Source organism: Acomys minous (genome assembly GCF_964271855.1).
Source record: "Acomys minous genome assembly, chromosome: 17".
Lineage (NCBI taxonomy): Eukaryota > Metazoa > Chordata > Mammalia > Rodentia > Muridae > Acomys > Acomys minous.
Window position 1 is genome coordinate 60,644,125 of NC_140500.1, and position 16,973 is coordinate 60,661,097.

Genomic DNA, 16,973 nt, shown 5'->3' on the forward strand with positions numbered 1-16,973 from the left:
TCTGGAAGAGCAATTGATCCTTCCTAACCACTGAGCCATCCATGCAATGCCCTGGCCGTTCTGTTGAGATAGTGTCTCAGTATATTCCAGGCTGGCCTCTAACCAGTGCTCCTCTTGTCAGGCCTCCCGAGTCACTGTCCACTCTTCCCGGCTAGACCCTCGATCAATGTCAACAGCTACAGGATCTGGTTTAAGTAGGCAAGAAAGCTCTTTTTGCTGTGCTTTTAGGATTTTGTTTTTTGTTTTGTATTGATACAGGGTGTCTCTGTTGTAGTGTTGGCTGTCCTGGACTCACTTTGTAGACCAGGCTGGCCTTGAACTCACAGAGATCTGCTTGTCTCTGCCTCCCTAAGTGCTGTGATTACATACCTGGCCTTTTTTTTTTTTTACTGTTCTTGCACTATTTTCTATGTATCTTAGTCACTGCTCTATTGCTGTGAAGAGACACCATGACCAAGGCAACTTTAATAAAAGTATTTACTTTGAGGCCGGTTGCAGTGGCTCACGCCTGTAATTCCAGCACGTGGGAGGCAGAGGCAGGTGAACCTCTGTGGAGTTCAAGGTCAGCCTGGTCTACAAAGCAAATCCAGGACAGCCAAGGCTGCACACAGAGAAACAAAACAAAACAGTAACAACAAAAAGGATTTAATTTGGGGCTTGCTCACAGTTTCAGAAGGTTAGTCTGTCCTTTAGTTCATCACCATGGCTGGGAGTGCGTTGGTAAGCTGCAGGCAGGTGTCAGAGAAGTATCCCACCTGCAGACAACAAGAGGAGCCTGGGCCTGGCCTGCAGTTTTGAAACTTCAAAACTCACCCAACAGCCGGGCGGTGGTGGCGCACGCCTTTAATCCCAGCACTCGGGAGGCCGAGGCAGGCGGATCTCTGTGAGTTCGAGGCCAGCCTGGTCTACAAAGTGAATCCAGAACAGCCAAGGCTACACAAAGAAACCCTGTATAGGGTGGGGGGGAGGGAAGAAAAAGAAAAACTTAAAAAGTTCCACTCCCACTGGGCGTGGTGGTGGTAGTTGGGCAGCATGACGGTGGCACACACCTTTAATCCCATCACTTAGGGAGGCAGAAGAGGCAGATCACTGTGAGTTCTAGGCCAGTCTGGTCTATACAAAGTAGTCCAGGACAGTCAGGGCTTCACAGAGAAACCCTGTCTCAGAAAAAAATTCCACTCCTAAATAAGTGAGCGTTCAAATAGATGAGTCTTTCCTCTTTGAACCTAATACATTTAATTTTTTTCATGAAAATTTAAAACAAGACTTAAGAATTCCTTCAAAAAGTAAAATTCCTCAGCTTGTAAATTTCCACCACACTAAACAAAGCAAATGAAAACAAAACAAAAAACAAGACCCAAAGGTAATTTTCATTTACTTCCTCCCTGCTGGACATCAGGAAACAGCCCAGCCTAGAGTCCGGAAGCTTCCATTTGATGCTTACCCTGTGTGGCTCCGAGCAAAGCATTCTGTTTCTCTGAGCCTCAGTTTCCTTATTTGTACACTAGAAATAACAGTACCTTCCTTGCAGAACAGCCATGTAGTTCAACACCCCAGGATGTTCCAGAAAGGCCTCCCTGAGTTAGCCTCCCCCTCTTCTGAGTTAGCCTTTTTTGTTTGTTTGTTTTGTTTTGTTTTGTTTAGTTTTTGAGACAGGGTTTCTCTGTGTAGCCTTGGCTGTCCTGGACTCGCTTTGTAGACAGGGCTGGCCTTGAACTCACAGCGATCCACCTGCCTCTGCCTCCCGAGTGCTGGGATTAAAGGCGTGCGTCACCACCACCCGGCTTGAGTTAGCCTTTTAACATGCAGGTGTCACTCTTGCTGCAGCCCAGCCCACTGCGCCTGGTGTACCCAGTAAACTTAAAACAAGAACTGGGCTGGGGGCTACACATAGAAACCCTGTCTCGAAAAACCAAAAAAAAAAAAAAAAAAAAAAAAAAAAAAAAGAAAGAAAGAAAGAAAAAAAAAAAAGAACTGGGCTGGGGATGTTGGTGGAGTGGTTGCCTAGCGCACATGGAGGCCCGGGTCCTATCCCCAGCACGGCATGCAATGGGATGTGCTGGTGCGCGTGTGTAAGTGCTGCTGCAGCGGGGAGCACGGGCAGCAGAGTTCAAGGGCGTCTTCAGCCACAGTGCAAGGTTGAGGCCAGCCTGAAATATACGAGATCCTGTCTAAAAATATAAATAAACAAGGCCAGGCGTGGTGGTGCAAAATTATGTATAACTATATGGTTAGAACAGAAAGAAAATCATTCACATATTTTATACAAAATTTACGGGGGGGGGTGTGGGCGGGGCGCGGAAGGATATATGGAAAATATCGGCAAAGCTTGGCTATTAATGCCTGTAATTCCAGCACTTGGAAGGCTGACGTAGAAGGGTTTCCCTTTTCCCTTGTATCCCAACCATCCTCAGTTTCTCTCCTCAGTTTCTTACACCCTCTGGCTCTGGTTTCTTTAATGTTAATTAGCTTCCTAACTCCACAGTACAGGGAGGTAGCAAATTTACTTAGATGTTCCATTAGAGGGAAATCCGTGCTCTTTACAGCGTAACTGTTCTCTGGAATTTAAATTCTGTGTCAGTCTTATTATTTCATAACTTTTCCTAGTTGAGAAGCTTTGTGTTAATCGTACAGGAGACACAGACAGAGACAGGGACACAGAGGCAGAGATAGAGAGGGAGAGAGAACAGGTCTGGAATTTAATATGGGGAGCCAAAGTTAGGGAGAAGACTTTTTGTGGCCTTTCACAGCCTCCTGGAAACTCAGAACTTTTGTTTTGTGACCAGCATGGCATTAAAGCTGGCCTCGAACTCGTGAGCCTCTTTTTAAGGCTGGTATGCCCGAACGGCACCTAGCAATCCCGGAACCTTTATTTGGAAAGGACCTTGTTTCTTACCGGAGTATTTTTGACGGTAAAGCGTGCCACGCGCAAACATGGTTGCCAGGCACCGGAAGTAGCCAGTTACTTTGCTGGATTCCGTTCTTCCGCGGGGCGGAAAAGGCATGTCGGCTTGTGTCCGGACCGTTTCCAGTCCTCCTCCTTTGCAGGACCCCATGAGCAAGCTGTGGCGGCGCGGGAGCAGCTCTGGAGCTATGGAGGCCCCCGAGCCAGGTAAGCGCGGGTGGCTCTAATTTTGGTGATCTTTGAAAAAGGAGTCGTTCTTCACTCGGCGGAGCCAGGTCAACTCGCCACAGGTGGGAAGTAGCGAGGCGGTGGTGTTGTTATGGTAACAGCTGATAACGTGGGAAGAGTTGGGCTCGGTGGCAGAGTTGTGAGGCTGTTCGCATCTTCGCCGGCCGCTGATGGAACACCTCTGACAGGCTCTCCTTCTGCAGGGGAAGCGCTGGAGTTGAGCCTGGCGGGTGCCCACAGCCACGGAGTCCACAAGAAAAAACACAAGAAACACAAAAAGAAACACAAGAAGAAGCATCACCAGGAAGAGGAGGCCGGAGCCACACAGCAGGCTCCTGCCAAGCCCCAGCTGAAACTTAAAATCAAGCTGGGCGGACAGGTCCTGGGCACCAAGAGGTGAGGTCAAGTATTTCAGGGAAAATTCAGCAGCAGGTGGGTGGGGCTGGGCTTTCTGGAAACTAGAGAACAGGCATTGACTTCAGGGTCCCATCTGCGGCAAGAATCCAAGCCGATTGGGAAAACCCTGTATGGAGCGCTCCAGAGCAGGACAGAGCCATTTGTTGACTTTAGAGTAGTGTTGCTTCTCTGCAGCGTTCCTACCTTCACTGTGATCCCCGAGGGGCCGCGCTCGCCTTCTCCCCTGATGGTGGTGGAGAATGAAGAGGAAGGAGTGCCTCTCGAGCAGTACCGAGCCTGGCTGGGTGAGGAGAAGACCCCGGATGCGGGGCGGGGGCGGGAAAAATCGAGTTGCTCATTTATACCCAGCAAAAGGAAGGGCGGGGGTGTTGTTCCGGAGAATTTTCAATGTCCCAGGACCGACGTTGCTAACTTAATGTTCTACTTTTCTTCAACCCAGATGAAGACAGTAATCTGTCCCCCTCCCCACTTCGGGACCTGCCCGGGGATCTGGAGGGCCAGGAGGAAGAGGAGGAACAGAGGTGGCTCGATGCCCTGGAAAAGGGGGAGCTGGATGACAACGGAGACCTCAAGAAGGAGATCAACGAGCGGCTGCTCACTGCCCGACAGGTAGGCTGGTTCCGTCTCGAGTCATTCAACACACACGAATGGACAACTTGGTGTTTTGCTAGGCAATGAGATTATCAACGGACAAGGAAAGATAAGGCATGGTAAATGTTTTTCTTTTTTTCCTTCTTGAATTACTATCTTACTATCTAAGCCCTGGCTGGCCTGCAACACAGAGATCCACTTGCCTTTGCCTCCCAAGTGCTGGAGGAATTAAAGGAATTAAAACTGCAGAAAATCGGCACGATGAAATAGACATTGGCAAGACAGAAACATTAAGGTAGTTGGGGACAATGGCTCGTTTGTTTTTTTGCTTTTTGGACTCGCTTTGTAGACCAGGTTGGCCTCGAACTCAGAGATCAGCCTGCCTCTGCCTCCCTGAATGCTGGGATCAAAGATGTGCACCACCACGCCCAGTTTTCCTTTGGTCTTAAAGATAATCTTTATTATTTTTATTTTATGTGTATGAGTGTGTGCTTGCTGCCCATGGAGGCTGGAGGTCTTTAGAACTCCTGGATTTACAGACAATTGTGAGCTGCCGCGTGGGTGCAGGGAACCGAACCCAAGCCGTCTGCAGGAGCAGCCAGTGTTCTTTACTGCTGAGCAGGCTTTCTGACCCAGAATGCTTCTAAAGAGATGACACTTCCAGTTCCAGAAGAGCTTCTCAGTCAAACAGGCCAGTGATACAGGGTGCAGAAGCACAGAGACCCAGAAGGAAAATGTGGCTGAGCTCCAGTGGGTCACATGTGCAGACAAGTGACATAGCTTAGCTTTTCAGTAATTTGGCAATTATGTGGAACGAATCTTGGGGGGGGGGGGGAGGCGGAAGGGATTTATGTAGGAAGCTGCTGAACTGCAGGCTGTGGCAGTCCATGCTTGTATCCCGGAACTTGAAAGACAGGACAAGTTCCGAGCCAGCCGGAAGTACATGTAGGTATCCTAGCTCATCAGTCAAGCAATAAATTGGGGAGAGGGGTACGGAATGTGGAGAAAAAGAGATGGTGATGATTTGAGTCAAGGAGAAAGTAGTAATAGAATGAAGGAAAACCCATCAAGTCCGGATGTATTTTGGGGGTAGCTACTTATTGGGAGATGGCCGGAGGGGGGGTTGGGGGGGAAGGAGTGCAGGGTCATTTCTTTTTGGTCTGAGTCAAATCTAGTTGACGCTGTCCACTGAGGTAAGATTTAAAACAACAGAGGTCTGCACAAGAGTGCTGCAGTTTGGGCACAGGAGTCAGGCAGGGGGAAATACTTTTGTTTTCCCCCTTGACGCTGAGTGGGGACAGGAGCTCTGGGAGGAGCAAGTGGTATTAAGGGTTCCCAAAGACAGGCTTTGTGGCACATGCCTTTAATCCCAGCACCTGGAAGACAGGGGCGGAAGGGCCTGAGTTCGAGGGTGGCCTGGTTTACATAGTGAATGCTGTGACAGTCCAAGCTACATAGCGAGACCGGCTTGAAAAAAACAAACTTAAAATGGGGGTGGGGGGGGGGCTGGGGGCTGGGGGAGGCAGCACACTCCTTAAAGATGCTGATTCTTAAGACTCCGTCTCCCATCTTTCCAATCCCTGGATTTGGGACCTTGCCCCTCGGTTCTCAGCCATCCTCTGTCTTTTCCTCAGCGAGCCCTGCTCCAGAAGGCTCGGAGTCAGCCATCCCCGACGCTGCCTCTGCCTGTGACTGGGGGCTGCCCGGCCCCTGCCCTCACGGAGGAGATGCTGCTGAAGCGGGAGGAGCGGGCACGCAAGCGGCGTCTGCAGGCAGCGAGGCGGGCCGAGGAGCACAAGAATCAGACCATCGAGCGTCTCACAAAGACAGCAGCTCCTAGTGGGCGAGGAGGGCGTGGGGCGGCGCGGGGCGAGCGGCGTGGAGGGCGGGCGGCTGCCCCGGCCCCTGCACCCATGGTGCGCTACAGCAGTGGGGCCCAGGGCTCCACCCTGTCCTTCCCTCCCGGCGTCCCCACGCCCGCTGCTCTGGTGCAGCGGCCTGCCCCGCCGGGCCCGGCTCCACGCTGCTCCGTCCCCGGCTGCCCTCACCCACGTCGTTACGCCTGTTCCCGCACGGGCCAGGCCCTGTGCAGCCTACAGTGCTACCGCATCAACCTGCAGCTACGGCTGGGTGGACCCGAGGGCCCTGGGTCCCCGCTCCTGGCCACTTAAGGCCGCCCCCCCCCCCTCATTAAATTTCGTGCCGTGTATCAGCTTGTATGGAATTGCTGGAGTGGGAAGCCGGCTGACTCCGAACCTGCGCGTGGGAGGTCATCCAGCCAATCGGTGGGAAGCTTGTGCTCCTGGACGGCCATTCATTGGCTGATAAGTCAAAGCTCTTTCTGTTGTGTGTACTGGCTGTTGTTGCTGTCAATCACGAACTCGGTCGAACCTCCTCCCCCGTCTTTGTCTGAGTGAGTTCTTGTTGTCTGGGAGAGCGGCGGAGGCGCCGCTGCCGATTGGACAGTGGGAGAAACCTGTGACCTGCTCCTATTGGCCAATCTGCTATTTAACGTTTCTGATTGGTTGCACCGAGCAACTGTGTCCTCCGGAGGAGCTCTCCGCAGATGGGAGCTCCGGCGGCGGAGTGATGGTGGCAGCAGCAGACATGGGCCGGGCAGGGACCATGGCAGTGGCGGCAGAGGTGGCAGGGGCGGGGCAGCTGGCGGTGGAGGAGGCTGTGGTCGTCAGGGGTCTGTAGGAGGCATGGCTCGGGCCAGCAGCAGGAACAGCAGTGAAGAGGCCTGGGGGGCACTTCGGGCGCCGCAACAGCAGGTATCCCAGCAGCTCGGAAAGCCTATCACGACAGCCATTTATTTCCCTTTCCCCTTTCCTGTCACTTCCTGTCCGGGGTGGGGGAGGAACTCACGGAGCCAAAGGTACTATGAAGTTCCTGAACGTGACCATTCTACTCTTTGTCTAAACTTTGTTACGTAGACGCAGTTGACTTTACCTGCAGCCTCTTAGACTCCATCTCATGGCTGCAGTGCAAGCTTGCACTAGCTCTCCAGTTACCAGAGGCGTAGTGAAGACCCCAGGGAGGCTCCCTCTGTTTTGCAGCAGTTATTTGTGACGTTTTTCTATGTGCCTATTGTCACAACAGAGTCCGGCAGCATCTTCTCTTGAGCGAGCAATTTGGAGACGAGCTGGAACCCAGACTCGCGCCCTGGATGCCGTCCTTTACCATCCACAGCAATCCCATCTGGTTGGGAGCACTGCTCTACCCTAGGGAGCTTGAGACCCAGGGGTGGAAAACTCCATCTTGGGGGTTTGGGAGGCAGACCTTTGGGGGTGGGGGATGTTGAAAACATTTTAGCTTTGAAAGTGGCCTTAAATTCCTGCCCATCGTCAGACTGTGTTTTGTTTCTTCCAAAACATTACCTTAGCAAAACCCACCCTTGGGGCCAGGCTTATGTGATCCAAGTCTTGGGGGTTAAAGAACTGAAATCACCTTCCTTGTGTATTCACACTTTCTACACCAGTTTCTGCCTATTCTAAATCTTCCATACTGACAGCCCTCCATGTATTTAGACACTCCTCTTAGCACCCCCTCGCCATCTTTCCAAGCTCTGTTGGCTCATGGGTGGCATTGGGTATGTGTGCAGGAGGTGGGGGTGGACAGGGTGGCGGGTAGTTATACCTTAGTTCTTAGTGCCTCCTTGCCTCCAGCTTCGAGAGCTGTGCCCGGGAGTGAATACCCAGCCCTACCTCTGTGAGAGTGGTCACTGCTGTGGGGAGACTGGCTGCTGCACCTACTACTATGAACTCTGGTGTGAGTCTCCGAAGGGGTCCATCTCAGGTTCCCTGCCTCTCCTCCCGTGGATTTCTTGAGTTCAGCTACCAAAAAGCCCTTCTCTGCATGGGGGACAGGGTGGTAATCTGAGATGTGCCCTCCTTGCCTCCTGCAGGGTTCTGGCTACTCTGGACAGTTCTAATCCTCTTTAGCTGTTGTTGCGCCTTCCGCCACAGAAGAGCTAAACTCAGGCTGCAACAGCAGCAGCGGCAGCGTGAGATCAACTTGTTGGCTTACCATGGAGCATGCCATGGGGCTGGCCCTGTTCCCGCTGGCTCACTGCTTGACCTTCGTGAGTGACTTGAGGCTCTTGGGTGCAGAAACATTAGCTCCACCCCCACCCCAGGGCCCTCGACCACCCTTCACGACATTTCAACGCACTCTTTCCCCTTCTAGCTGAGGGCCTTCACTTCATGCTGTTCTCTCTCCTGCAGGCATCCTCAGCGCCTTCAAACCCCCAGCCTATGAGGATGTGGTTCACCACCCAGGCACACCGCCGCCTCCTTACACTATGGCTCTGGGTCGCCCCTTGACTGCTTCCAATGAATGCACCTGCTGCTCTTCCGAATCCAGCTGCTCTGCCCACTTGGAGGGGACGAATGTAGAAGGTGTTTCCTCCCACCAGAGTGCTCTCCCTCTTCAGGAGGGTGAGCGCAGGGCAGGGCTGAGCCCAGTCCACACAGCCGCTCCCTGCCGCTATCGCCGCCTGACTGGTGACTCGGGTATTGAGCTCTGCCCTTGTCCTGACCCCAGTGAAGGTGAGCCAGTCAAGGAGACGAGGGCCAGTGCCACCCACCCAGACCTGGAGGACCATTCCCCCTGTGCGCTGTCCCTAGAATCTATGTCCCAGACCCCTCCCTTGGGGCTAGCTTCCAGTTACGGGGACATCCCATAAGTAGTTTCAAGAGGGAAATTGGGTGTTACTTGGCCACCAGGAACAGCCCTGGTTTCAACTGCAGTCCTCCTCCATGTGGGCCCCTCCCCACCCTTCTAGAATATGCCTGGAAGGGCTGGAGCCCTAAAGAGGTGCAGTACCGAGGACTGTGCTGTCTTTACTCACTCCCAAAACATACACAAGAGCCTTTAATCTCATTAAAGAGACATGAACCAGCTGCTTGTGCTTTTGGGTAGAGTAGCCCTCAGCTCACTGCATTTCCCTGACCACACTGGGTTTGCGGGGAAGAAGCAGTAGCCACTATCACCTTACCTGAGGATAGCAGGCAGCCCCGAGCAAGACTGCCAAAAGCAAGAGTTCAGCTAGGTTTTTGTTTTGTTTTTTTCTGATTTATTTAGAAAAATAGACTCTTCAGTTCACATTCACCCCAGAGCTGTATGGGATGACAATAAGGGGACACCTGAGATGAGCTTACAAGATGGCAGCAATGAGACCAGAAACCTAAGACCTCGTCTCTGCATATTCCAAGTGACACAAATGGCCTAGCTTTCCTCCAGTCCCTTCAGTACTCTTCAGCCATGATCAGTAAGACAAGGCTTGTCCATCCGTGGAAGGGGCGGCAGCCCATGCCCCGCCCATCCTGGTCGCTGTACTGTTCCCACAGAAACCCTGTAGCCTGGTATTGCCGCCACACATTGTTCACTACATTGGCACGGAGTTCACGGTAGAGCTTGGCAGCCTGAACCCTGTGAGGCCCTTCCACACCCCCATAGTGGTGGAGTGCCCCCAAAGCTAGGTAGTTGATATTCAACCACACCGCACCCCGCCAGTAAGGTGGGTCATGTTCAGAATTACGCTGTTTATAAAAGAGGCTGGAGGCTGAAAGGGAGCGTAACCCAAAGGGGCTCCAGAGATGGCGGCTGTCAGCTAGAACATCCAGCAGGGGCCCCAAGCGGGGGGAGCTAGGGTCTAGCAGCTGGAGCAGTAAGGGAAAAAGAGAGACATAGCCCAGGGCATCCACATACTGTAGTCGTGGCAGAGGCCGGCCTACCACCCTAACCAGCCCCTGAGGGGGCCGAGACTTGAGCTGTACTGCTTTTGTGTGGTTCCCAAAGTCAGCAAAGACCCCCAGCTCAGAAGCCCAGTGCAGCTCATCAAGACCCCCGGGTTCTTCTAGAGAGGCAGCCAGCGGGCCCAGCTCTGCAGCAGCTTCAGCCTCCCCAAGCTGTTGTGCAAGCTGTGACAGCACCCGGGCACCCAGTGTCACCCAGCATCTCAGGTCCAGGTGCCTCTCTGCTGTAGAAGGGTGTGAGGCCCTGGGGTAGTCATCCAGGCCCGAGGGCAGTGTCTTGGGGTTAAGCAGGGTAGGCAAAGCTAGGTCCCTGCCCCGCCAGCGGTAGGATAATGGCACAGGCCCTGCCTGACTTTGATGGAGCCAAGAGAACCAAGCATGCAGGCGGGGGAAAGCCCTGCGGAGAAAGGCCAAGTCCTCAGGGTCACCACCTTCTAGCATGTGTGCCACTGGCAAGAGCAGGGTTGGAGGATTGGCATGGGCTGCACGTTGCACTAGGAACTCTGGAGGCACACGGGCTCGGGCCTCATCCCCCAGTATCTGCTCCCGCCCAATCCAGCCATCAGCATTGAGTAGCCCCAGCCAGTGGCCTAAGGCCTCCCGGGTGAGGTGGGGATCCCATCGCTGGACCACTAGCTGATGAAAGCCTTCATCCCAAAGGAAGCCTCGTGGGAAGAATGAGCGGGAAGGCACTCCAGAGAAAAGAGGGACAGGTGGAAATAGGGAAGGGTCCATTTTCTGTTCAGACCCTTCTACACCAGTGTCTGGCAACACCAAACCCTGTCCATAGAAGTAACCAATCCCACCAAGGAGGCCACTGAGGGCAACCTGACCCAAAGCCTGCTCTTCGGGGCTCAGGCCCTTCTCTTTCAGCTGGAAGGTTCTCTCAAAACGCTCTCTGAAGGCTGCAGCATGACTCTCCAGGGCCTGGGTCAGCTGACTGCCTACCAGCTGCCCAAAAGCTTGGTTTCCTCCTGTCCGGGCACTGCCGGACTCGAACACAAACTCCACAGAAAAGGGGGCTTTCAGCGTCACCTGCTGTATCAGGAACTGTCCTTGCCCACTAGGGCCTCTCTCCTCCCACTTGAGAGATCCAGGCAAGCCAAGGTAGCGTTCAGGAGAGGCCCCTGGGGGCCGGTGCTGAAACCAGCTGTCTAGGCGGCTCTTTACCATATCTGTGAGCAGTGGCAGCCCTGGGTTGGAGGTCCAGAAGACATTGTAGCTTGAAGGCAAGAAGACAAATGGGCAATGTTACTCAGGAAAGGGGTGTCTTGCCTGTCCCACTGGTGGGAAGATCACAGAAACCAGGCTAAGTCAGCATCCATACAGCCCTGCACCCTTCCCCCAGTTACCTGCCATGCTTAGGGACAGTGTCTCCTGGACCAGTTGGTGGCAGAAGTGTAAGGCGGAAGTCACCAAGTTCACCGGTGTGCCCACTGATAAACTTCAACTGGCCTTTGGCTCCGATCTCCGGTAGTAGGACTTCCTGGCCATCTGTTACCACGTAGAAGAACAGAGACACCAAAGGAAGGGAAGAGGTACCTGATGCCTGCATGACCAAGCAATACAATAAAGCATTAGAAAAGCATTCTTTTGAGAACCAGCCTTAGCAGGGATTACAAGGAAGAACTGTGGCAAACATCTGTCAGTGCTGAGGGCAAGTGGGTGGGTACATGGACTGAGCTAAAGGGTTCACAGGGGAAACGACAGGCGTTTTTGTAATTCTATATTAGCTGTTTCTTTTAATTTTGTGAGTTAGGTGTCCCTGTGAAACCTGCTTTACAAACAAGGGGCTGGCGGGCAGAGATGTTAACCTCCATTGCATACCGCATTTGCTGCTGAAGAGGAGGATGGGGAAAGTCTGGGCTGAGGAAAGAGGATTCTGGTGCCCTGACCTGAGGCTCTACGGTCACTCTCCAGCTCCAGTCCCCTCCGTGCTGACCCCCAGGCCTCTTGACGAACTCAGTGGTGAGCCTTAAGGCCCCATCGTGGATATGTTGCCGACCGAAGGAGAGGCCATCGTGGAACTCCCAGCCATAGGGACCCACGCCGTCTCCCTGCTCACACGTGTGCCTCAGCTTAGGAGGGGTCCCCGGGATGGCGCCCTGCTGCGCCCACATCAGTCCTGTGGAGTAGAATGGCCACGTAAGTCAACAGATCCTGTCCCTCTAAATCTGTCAAGATTGTCTGTCTTTCCCACTCGCCAGCCCCAGGGTTACCCGTGAGCAGTGGTTTGGGGCTGCGAGTCTTCATGCCGAAATAGACGTGTGGGCGGTAGGTGCCCCAAAAGAGCTCCGGGGCCACGGCGGGACTGGAGGAGTCGGGGGGCAGCGCGGGCGGCGCGGGGTGCAGTGTGAGCGCGCGGCGCACCCGCAGCCACGCCAGCACCCAGCGCCCCGACAGGCCGAAGGCCAGCGCCAGCACCACCACCGCCAGGGCCGCGCCGCCCGCTGAACCGCGCGCCCCGCCGGCCCTGCCATCCCGCCGGCCCGCACCCCGCGCCTTCTCCAGCGGCCGCGCCCCCTCTGCGGCCGCAGCGCGCCGTCGCCTCTCGCCCCGGGCCATCCCGGCAGCCGGCACGCGCCCCGTCTGCCACCGTGCGGTCAGTCCACTGCGCCTTCGCCCCGCGCCTCGCGGAGCGCCCCGCCCCGCCGGAAACCCCGCCCTTTACGTCAGGTCCGGGCCCGGAACCCGGAAGCGCTGTGCCTGGTGGTGCTGGATGTTATTTTGAGATATTGAGTACCCAGCTCAGCTTGTGAAATGCGACCGTAGGTGTGGGTTCATGGGGTAGGAGAGAGAAGCAATAACACTCTTGAGCCCCATATGTTTTGTTTAAATAATGATCAAGGGCTGGAGAGATGGCTCAGTCGATAAGTGCGCTTGCCGGCAAGGCTGACGACCTAAGTTAGATTCCTCCATACCCACATTGTGGAAAGAACTGAGCTCAACTTGTCCTGACTTTCACACGCGCGCCTACACATATGCCCATACCTCTGACTTCCACACGTATTCTTCGCACGAGCGTACCTCCACACATACACACACCACCACACACGCACAAGCACATACAAATAAAATGTTAATAAATAAAAGGCAGGAGTTATGGTTTTAATTCTAACAAGAGATAGAGGCAGGAGGATCTCTGTGACTTCAAGGCCAGCCTGGACTACACAATGAGACCATGTCTAAAAATAAGTACGTACATACATACGTACATAGGTGAGGCTTAACGGTTATAAGTATTTGCTGCGTGCTGGAGAGATGGCTCAGAGATTAAGAATACAGTCTGCCCTTCCAGAAGTCCTGAGTTCAATTCCCAGCAACCACATGGTGACTCATAACCATCTATTCCCTCTAATGCCCTCTTCTGGCATTCAGGAATACATGCAGAGGGTTCTCATATACATAAAATTAATTAAGTAATTAATTAAAAAATAAAAGTATTTGCTGCTTTTGCAGAGGACATGGGTTTGGTTCCCAGCACCTGCATGGCATATAGCATCTTACAAATCGTCCAGAGGATCTGGTACTGCATACAAGTGGTGCACAGATACACATGCAGGCAAAATGTCCACACACATAAAATAAAAAGTATTTTTCTAAAAAATGATCATACTAAGACCAGTTTTTCCCTCCTTGGGGAATGTGTTTGTCTAGGTTTTCCTCCAACTCGCTGTGTAAAGCCAGGTTGGTTGACGGTCTCCTGCCTCAGCCTCCAGAATGTCAGGAGCGAGGTTCTAGCATGCTACTTTTACATATTACCACTGTCCAGCTCTACTCTGGTAGCAGCAAGCCCTGGCCTAGGAAATGGAATCCAGGGTGCTGGGAAGTGGCTAGCTTAAGACCCAGGTGCACATGAATTAAGCTGTATCACTACTCACACTTTGCACTTCCCTTTTTCCTGGAGTGGACTCTGGAGGAAACCTAGGGTCTATAACTTCAGAGGTGACTGGAACTGACAGCCCAGGCAGGCTGGATTCTTCAGGGAGCTGTGTGTCTTAAAGGATGGCACAGAGAGAAGCCTCTAATACCCATGTAGGCAGGGAAGAGGTACGGTAATGCTGGGGGGGGGGGATGGGACGGGGGTTAGTGAGCTATGCAGCAGCCAGTATCTAAGGGATCTCTGCTCGCCTTAGCTGGGCATTCTTAAATTCTCGGCAGTGGCTGTGGACTATTTTTTTTTCTCCCTTTGTAATTCACAATAAGGAACAAGGGGGCTGGGAAGGTGGCCCACTGATTTGAGCACTTGCTGCAGAAGCATAAAAAACTGACTTGGGATCCAGTATAAGGACATAAACTGCCAGATGGATCCTATATGCCTGTCAGCTCACCACTGGGGGACATGGAGGCAGGAGATCCTGGCGGCTAGTTGGCTAGCCTCGTTGACAAGCGTACGCTTCAGATTCCTTGAGCCAGAACCAAACCGAGACAGGATCTCAAAACAGACTGAGCATGACAGAGGAAAACATCCAACCTTTGCTTCCACATTTGCAAACACAGGCAATTACACCTACATATACAGGTGTATACACTCACAAAAACAGTGTATACTGCAGTCCAGTACTTGCAAACACACACACACACACACACACACACACACACACACACACACACACACACGGAGTGCCTTTGTTTATAAAATATACATGGTCATTTGCCTAAAAGAACACCCATGTGGTTTGCACCACTAACTTTTGTTTTGTTTTTTTTGAGACAGGGTCTCTCTGTGTTATCTTGGCTTTCCTGAACTCACTTTGTAGACCAGGTTGGCCTCAAACTCACAGTGATTTACCTGCCTCTGCCTCCCAAGTGCTGGGATTAATGGTATGTGCCACCACGCCTGGAGCTTAATATAATTTTTAATGATTTATTTTTGTGTGCAATCGTGTTTTGCCTGAATGTGTCTGTGAGAGGGTGTCAGGTCTTCTGAAAGTTACAGTTGTGAGCTGGCATGTGGGTGCTGAGAATTGCATCCCGGTCCTCTGAAGAGCAGCCAGTGCTCTCAACCACTGAACCAGCTCTCCAGCCCCATGTGGGCTTTTATTCCATTTACTCCTCTACGATGGTTTCATGGTCACATCAATGGCTGTTAGACCAACAACCATTTCAGGTGTTGTGAGAAGTAAGCCATTCTGTACCTGAAGGGTAAGATTAAGTAGCGGCAGGCCGGGCGTGGTGGCGCACGCCTTTAATCCCAGCACTCGGGAGGCAGAGGCGGGCGGATCGCTGTGAGTTCGAGGCCAACCTGGTCTACAAAGTGAGTCCAGGACAGCCCAGGCTAACACAGAGAGACCCTGTCTCGAAAAACAAAAAACAAAAAACAAACAAAAAAAGATTAAGTAGCGGCAAAAATGATCAGGGAAAATGAAGCCGGGCAGGAGAACACAATTGTACAGGAGAACGCGTGAGAATGGAAAGGTCCCACTAAGGTGACCAGGCTGGCCTCCTGAGGAGCTGAGGTAGTGTGCGCCACCAGGTGGGGCCGGCGCCTTTCTTTCCTTTCAGTGCAAACAGACTGGTCAGATATACAGGGGGAAAGGGTGAGGGTGGGAGGACGACACGGCACTTCTAGCAGCTGAGCAGATGCAGTGCCTTTGAAAGGAGCTGGAAGCCAGGAGAATCGAGTATATAAATTTCCACTTAGGAAAAGATGCTGGTGGCATATGAGGTGTTGGGGGCCATGCAGGGGGACAGCAAAATGGCTCTAGAAGTCATCCAATAGGACCCACGGTTAGCAACTCAGGCTGGGTGTCTCGGGGAGGCAGGACCCTGAGAACTGGGGGTCTGGAGCATAGCTCTGCATGTGCCCCTGCAGGCCAGGAGAGGGCATCAGATCACATTATATAAATAGTTGTCAGCCACCATGTGGGGGCTGGGAATTGAACTCAGGACCTCTGGAAGAGCAGTCAGTGCTCTTAACCTCTGAGCCATCTCTCCAGCCCCTTTGTTTCTTATAATCCCCTTAATATGTGAACGGTGTGAGTACTATATAAAGAGGGCTTCCAGCCCCTCACTGGCAGTATCACTGGCACTCACAATAACAATGCTTGATCTCTTTCAGGTATTGCGGCTGGAGCAGATTAATGATTCAACCATCACCCTTGAAGAACCTATAAATATAGATGGCTAACAATGACTCTTAGAAAAAATGTGGAAAAACAGACTGTTCAACAAAGTCAGGTAAAGATGCTTTTGCTAGCTGCTTAGGTGCAAATGTATGTGGGTTCTTGGAAATAACTTGTTATTTGTGTTTCTCACCCATAGAACATTTCATCATGTGAAGGTATTAGGGAGCATGATTTTCTTACGTATACACATCGTAATCATTTATTTATAGAGAAATAGAATGTAAACACATTGTGACTTTTGTATTGTTTGAAATAAAAAAGTTGTCAGAATCTTTTTCCATCCACTGTGTGTGTGTGTGTGTGTGTGTGCACATGCGTGCGTGTGCATGTTTGTCCCTTCTTTCTTCTTTCCCTTTCTTTTTTAGACACCTGCTACCATCAGCTCTAGCGCCCCCCCCCCCCCACTAGAAGCCATCGCCTTGCCACCATCAGTGGAAGCTATTGCCGGTAACAATCAGTTCCGGCCCGGAAGGTTGCCCTCAGAGAAAGTCTACAGGGTTGCCAGGCAGCCAGCCACAGGAGTTACATCCCCTCCTCGGTTTTCCCCAGTTGATGTCGAAGCTGGTCCTTGATATTTTGGCACCTCAACAACAGGGCTTCCATATGAACAAGTTGGCAGTAGGTAACCACAGAAGTTGGGATTAAAACCAAATAGAAATGTAGGGTTATAGAGGTTGGGATTACAGCCAAATAGAAATAGAGGGCTGAAGTCTCGAGCAGTTTAAATTATGACCGAATGAGTGGTTCTATATAAGGGTAAATGAAGACTAGAAAAAGCTACTAAGAAAGAGGAAGGCCAAAGGTGTGGGTGTCTACAACCCCAGCACCCAGGAGCATGAGGCAGGAGAATTCTTTCACATTTCTAGGCCCCCTTGGTCTTCATACCAAGTTGCAAGTTAGCTCATGGTAAGACCCTGTTGTCTCAAAAACCAACCAAGCCGACAA

At 52.3% G+C, this 16,973-nt stretch overlaps 3 protein-coding genes and 1 long non-coding RNA gene across 6 annotated transcripts; 3 read left to right on the forward strand and 1 right to left on the reverse strand.

The window, feature by feature from the left end:
• Positions 1–2,911: 2,911 nt before the first annotated feature.
• INO80B (INO80 complex subunit B) lies at positions 2,912–6,536 on the forward strand. Of its 2 annotated transcripts, none has more exons than XM_084765368.1 (5): positions 2,912–3,112; positions 3,322–3,529; positions 3,725–3,834; positions 3,990–4,159; positions 5,776–6,536. In XM_084765368.1, the coding sequence occupies exons 1-5, from the start codon at positions 3,004–3,006 to the stop codon at positions 6,310–6,312; spliced, it is 1,134 nt and encodes a 377-aa protein (XP_084621494.1). In that variant the 5' UTR covers positions 2,912–3,003; the 3' UTR covers positions 6,313–6,536. The 2 variants fall into 2 exon arrangements, with proteins under 2 accessions (XP_084621494.1, XP_084621495.1); XM_084765369.1 differs by having other exon boundaries at positions 2,915–3,112; positions 3,337–3,529.
• Positions 6,537–6,687: 151 nt separating this feature from the next.
• WBP1 (WW domain binding protein 1) lies at positions 6,688–9,045 on the forward strand. Of its 2 annotated transcripts, XM_084765370.1 has the most exons (5): positions 6,688–6,915; positions 7,244–7,345; positions 7,810–7,912; positions 8,049–8,225; positions 8,368–9,045. In XM_084765370.1, the coding sequence occupies exons 1-5, from the start codon at positions 6,847–6,849 to the stop codon at positions 8,826–8,828; spliced, it is 912 nt and encodes a 303-aa protein (XP_084621496.1). In that variant the 5' UTR covers positions 6,688–6,846; the 3' UTR covers positions 8,829–9,045. The 2 variants fall into 2 exon arrangements, with proteins under 2 accessions (XP_084621496.1, XP_084621497.1); XM_084765371.1 differs by lacking the exon at positions 7,244–7,345.
• A 132-nt stretch (positions 9,046–9,177) lies between these two features.
• On the reverse strand, positions 9,178–12,555 carry MOGS (mannosyl-oligosaccharide glucosidase). The gene is made up of 4 exons (XM_084765366.1): positions 12,120–12,555; positions 11,796–12,025; positions 11,253–11,449; positions 9,178–11,122 (listed from the first exon to the last, which is right to left on the reverse strand). Exons 1-4 carry the CDS (start codon positions 12,463–12,465, stop codon positions 9,391–9,393), a joined length of 2,505 nt encoding a protein of 834 aa, XP_084621492.1. The 5' UTR covers positions 12,466–12,555; the 3' UTR covers positions 9,178–9,390.
• Positions 11,924–16,429, forward strand: LOC311587991. Its single transcript, XR_014776032.1, has 2 exons — positions 11,924–12,045; positions 15,962–16,429. It is a non-coding gene; the product is annotated as an uncharacterized lncRNA (long non-coding RNA).
• Positions 16,430–16,973: the final 544 nt, after the last annotated feature.

Excerpts from the sequence above, each read along its gene's own strand:
- INO80B (XM_084765368.1), top strand. The coding sequence starts at position 3,004 with ATGTCGGCTTGTGTCCGGACCGTTTCCAGTCCTCCTCCTTTGCAGGAC. Across the intron at positions 3,530-3,724 it reads CAGGTCCTGGGCACCAAGAG|CGTTCCTACCTTCACTGTGA; the intron begins GTGAGGTCAAGT and ends GCTTCTCTGCAG. Across the intron at positions 3,835-3,989 it reads GCAGTACCGAGCCTGGCTGG|ATGAAGACAGTAATCTGTCC; the intron begins GTGAGGAGAAGA and ends TCTTCAACCCAG.
- WBP1 (XM_084765370.1), top strand. The coding sequence starts at position 6,847 with ATGGCTCGGGCCAGCAGCAGGAACAGCAGTGAAGAGGCCTGGGGGGCA. Across the intron at positions 6,916-7,243 it reads TTCGGGCGCCGCAACAGCAG|AGTCCGGCAGCATCTTCTCT; the intron begins GTATCCCAGCAG and ends TTGTCACAACAG. Across the intron at positions 7,913-8,048 it reads CTACTACTATGAACTCTGGT|GGTTCTGGCTACTCTGGACA; the intron begins GTGAGTCTCCGA and ends TGCCTCCTGCAG.
- MOGS (XM_084765366.1), bottom strand. The coding sequence starts at position 12,465 with ATGGCCCGGGGCGAGAGGCGACGGCGCGCTGCGGCCGCAGAGGGGGCG. Across the intron at positions 12,026-12,119 it reads CCCCAAACCACTGCTCACGG|GACTGATGTGGGCGCAGCAG; the intron begins GTAACCCTGGGG and ends TCTACTCCACAG. Across the intron at positions 11,450-11,795 it reads GAGTGACCGTAGAGCCTCAG|GCATCAGGTACCTCTTCCCT; the intron begins GTCAGGGCACCA and ends TTGGTCATGCAG.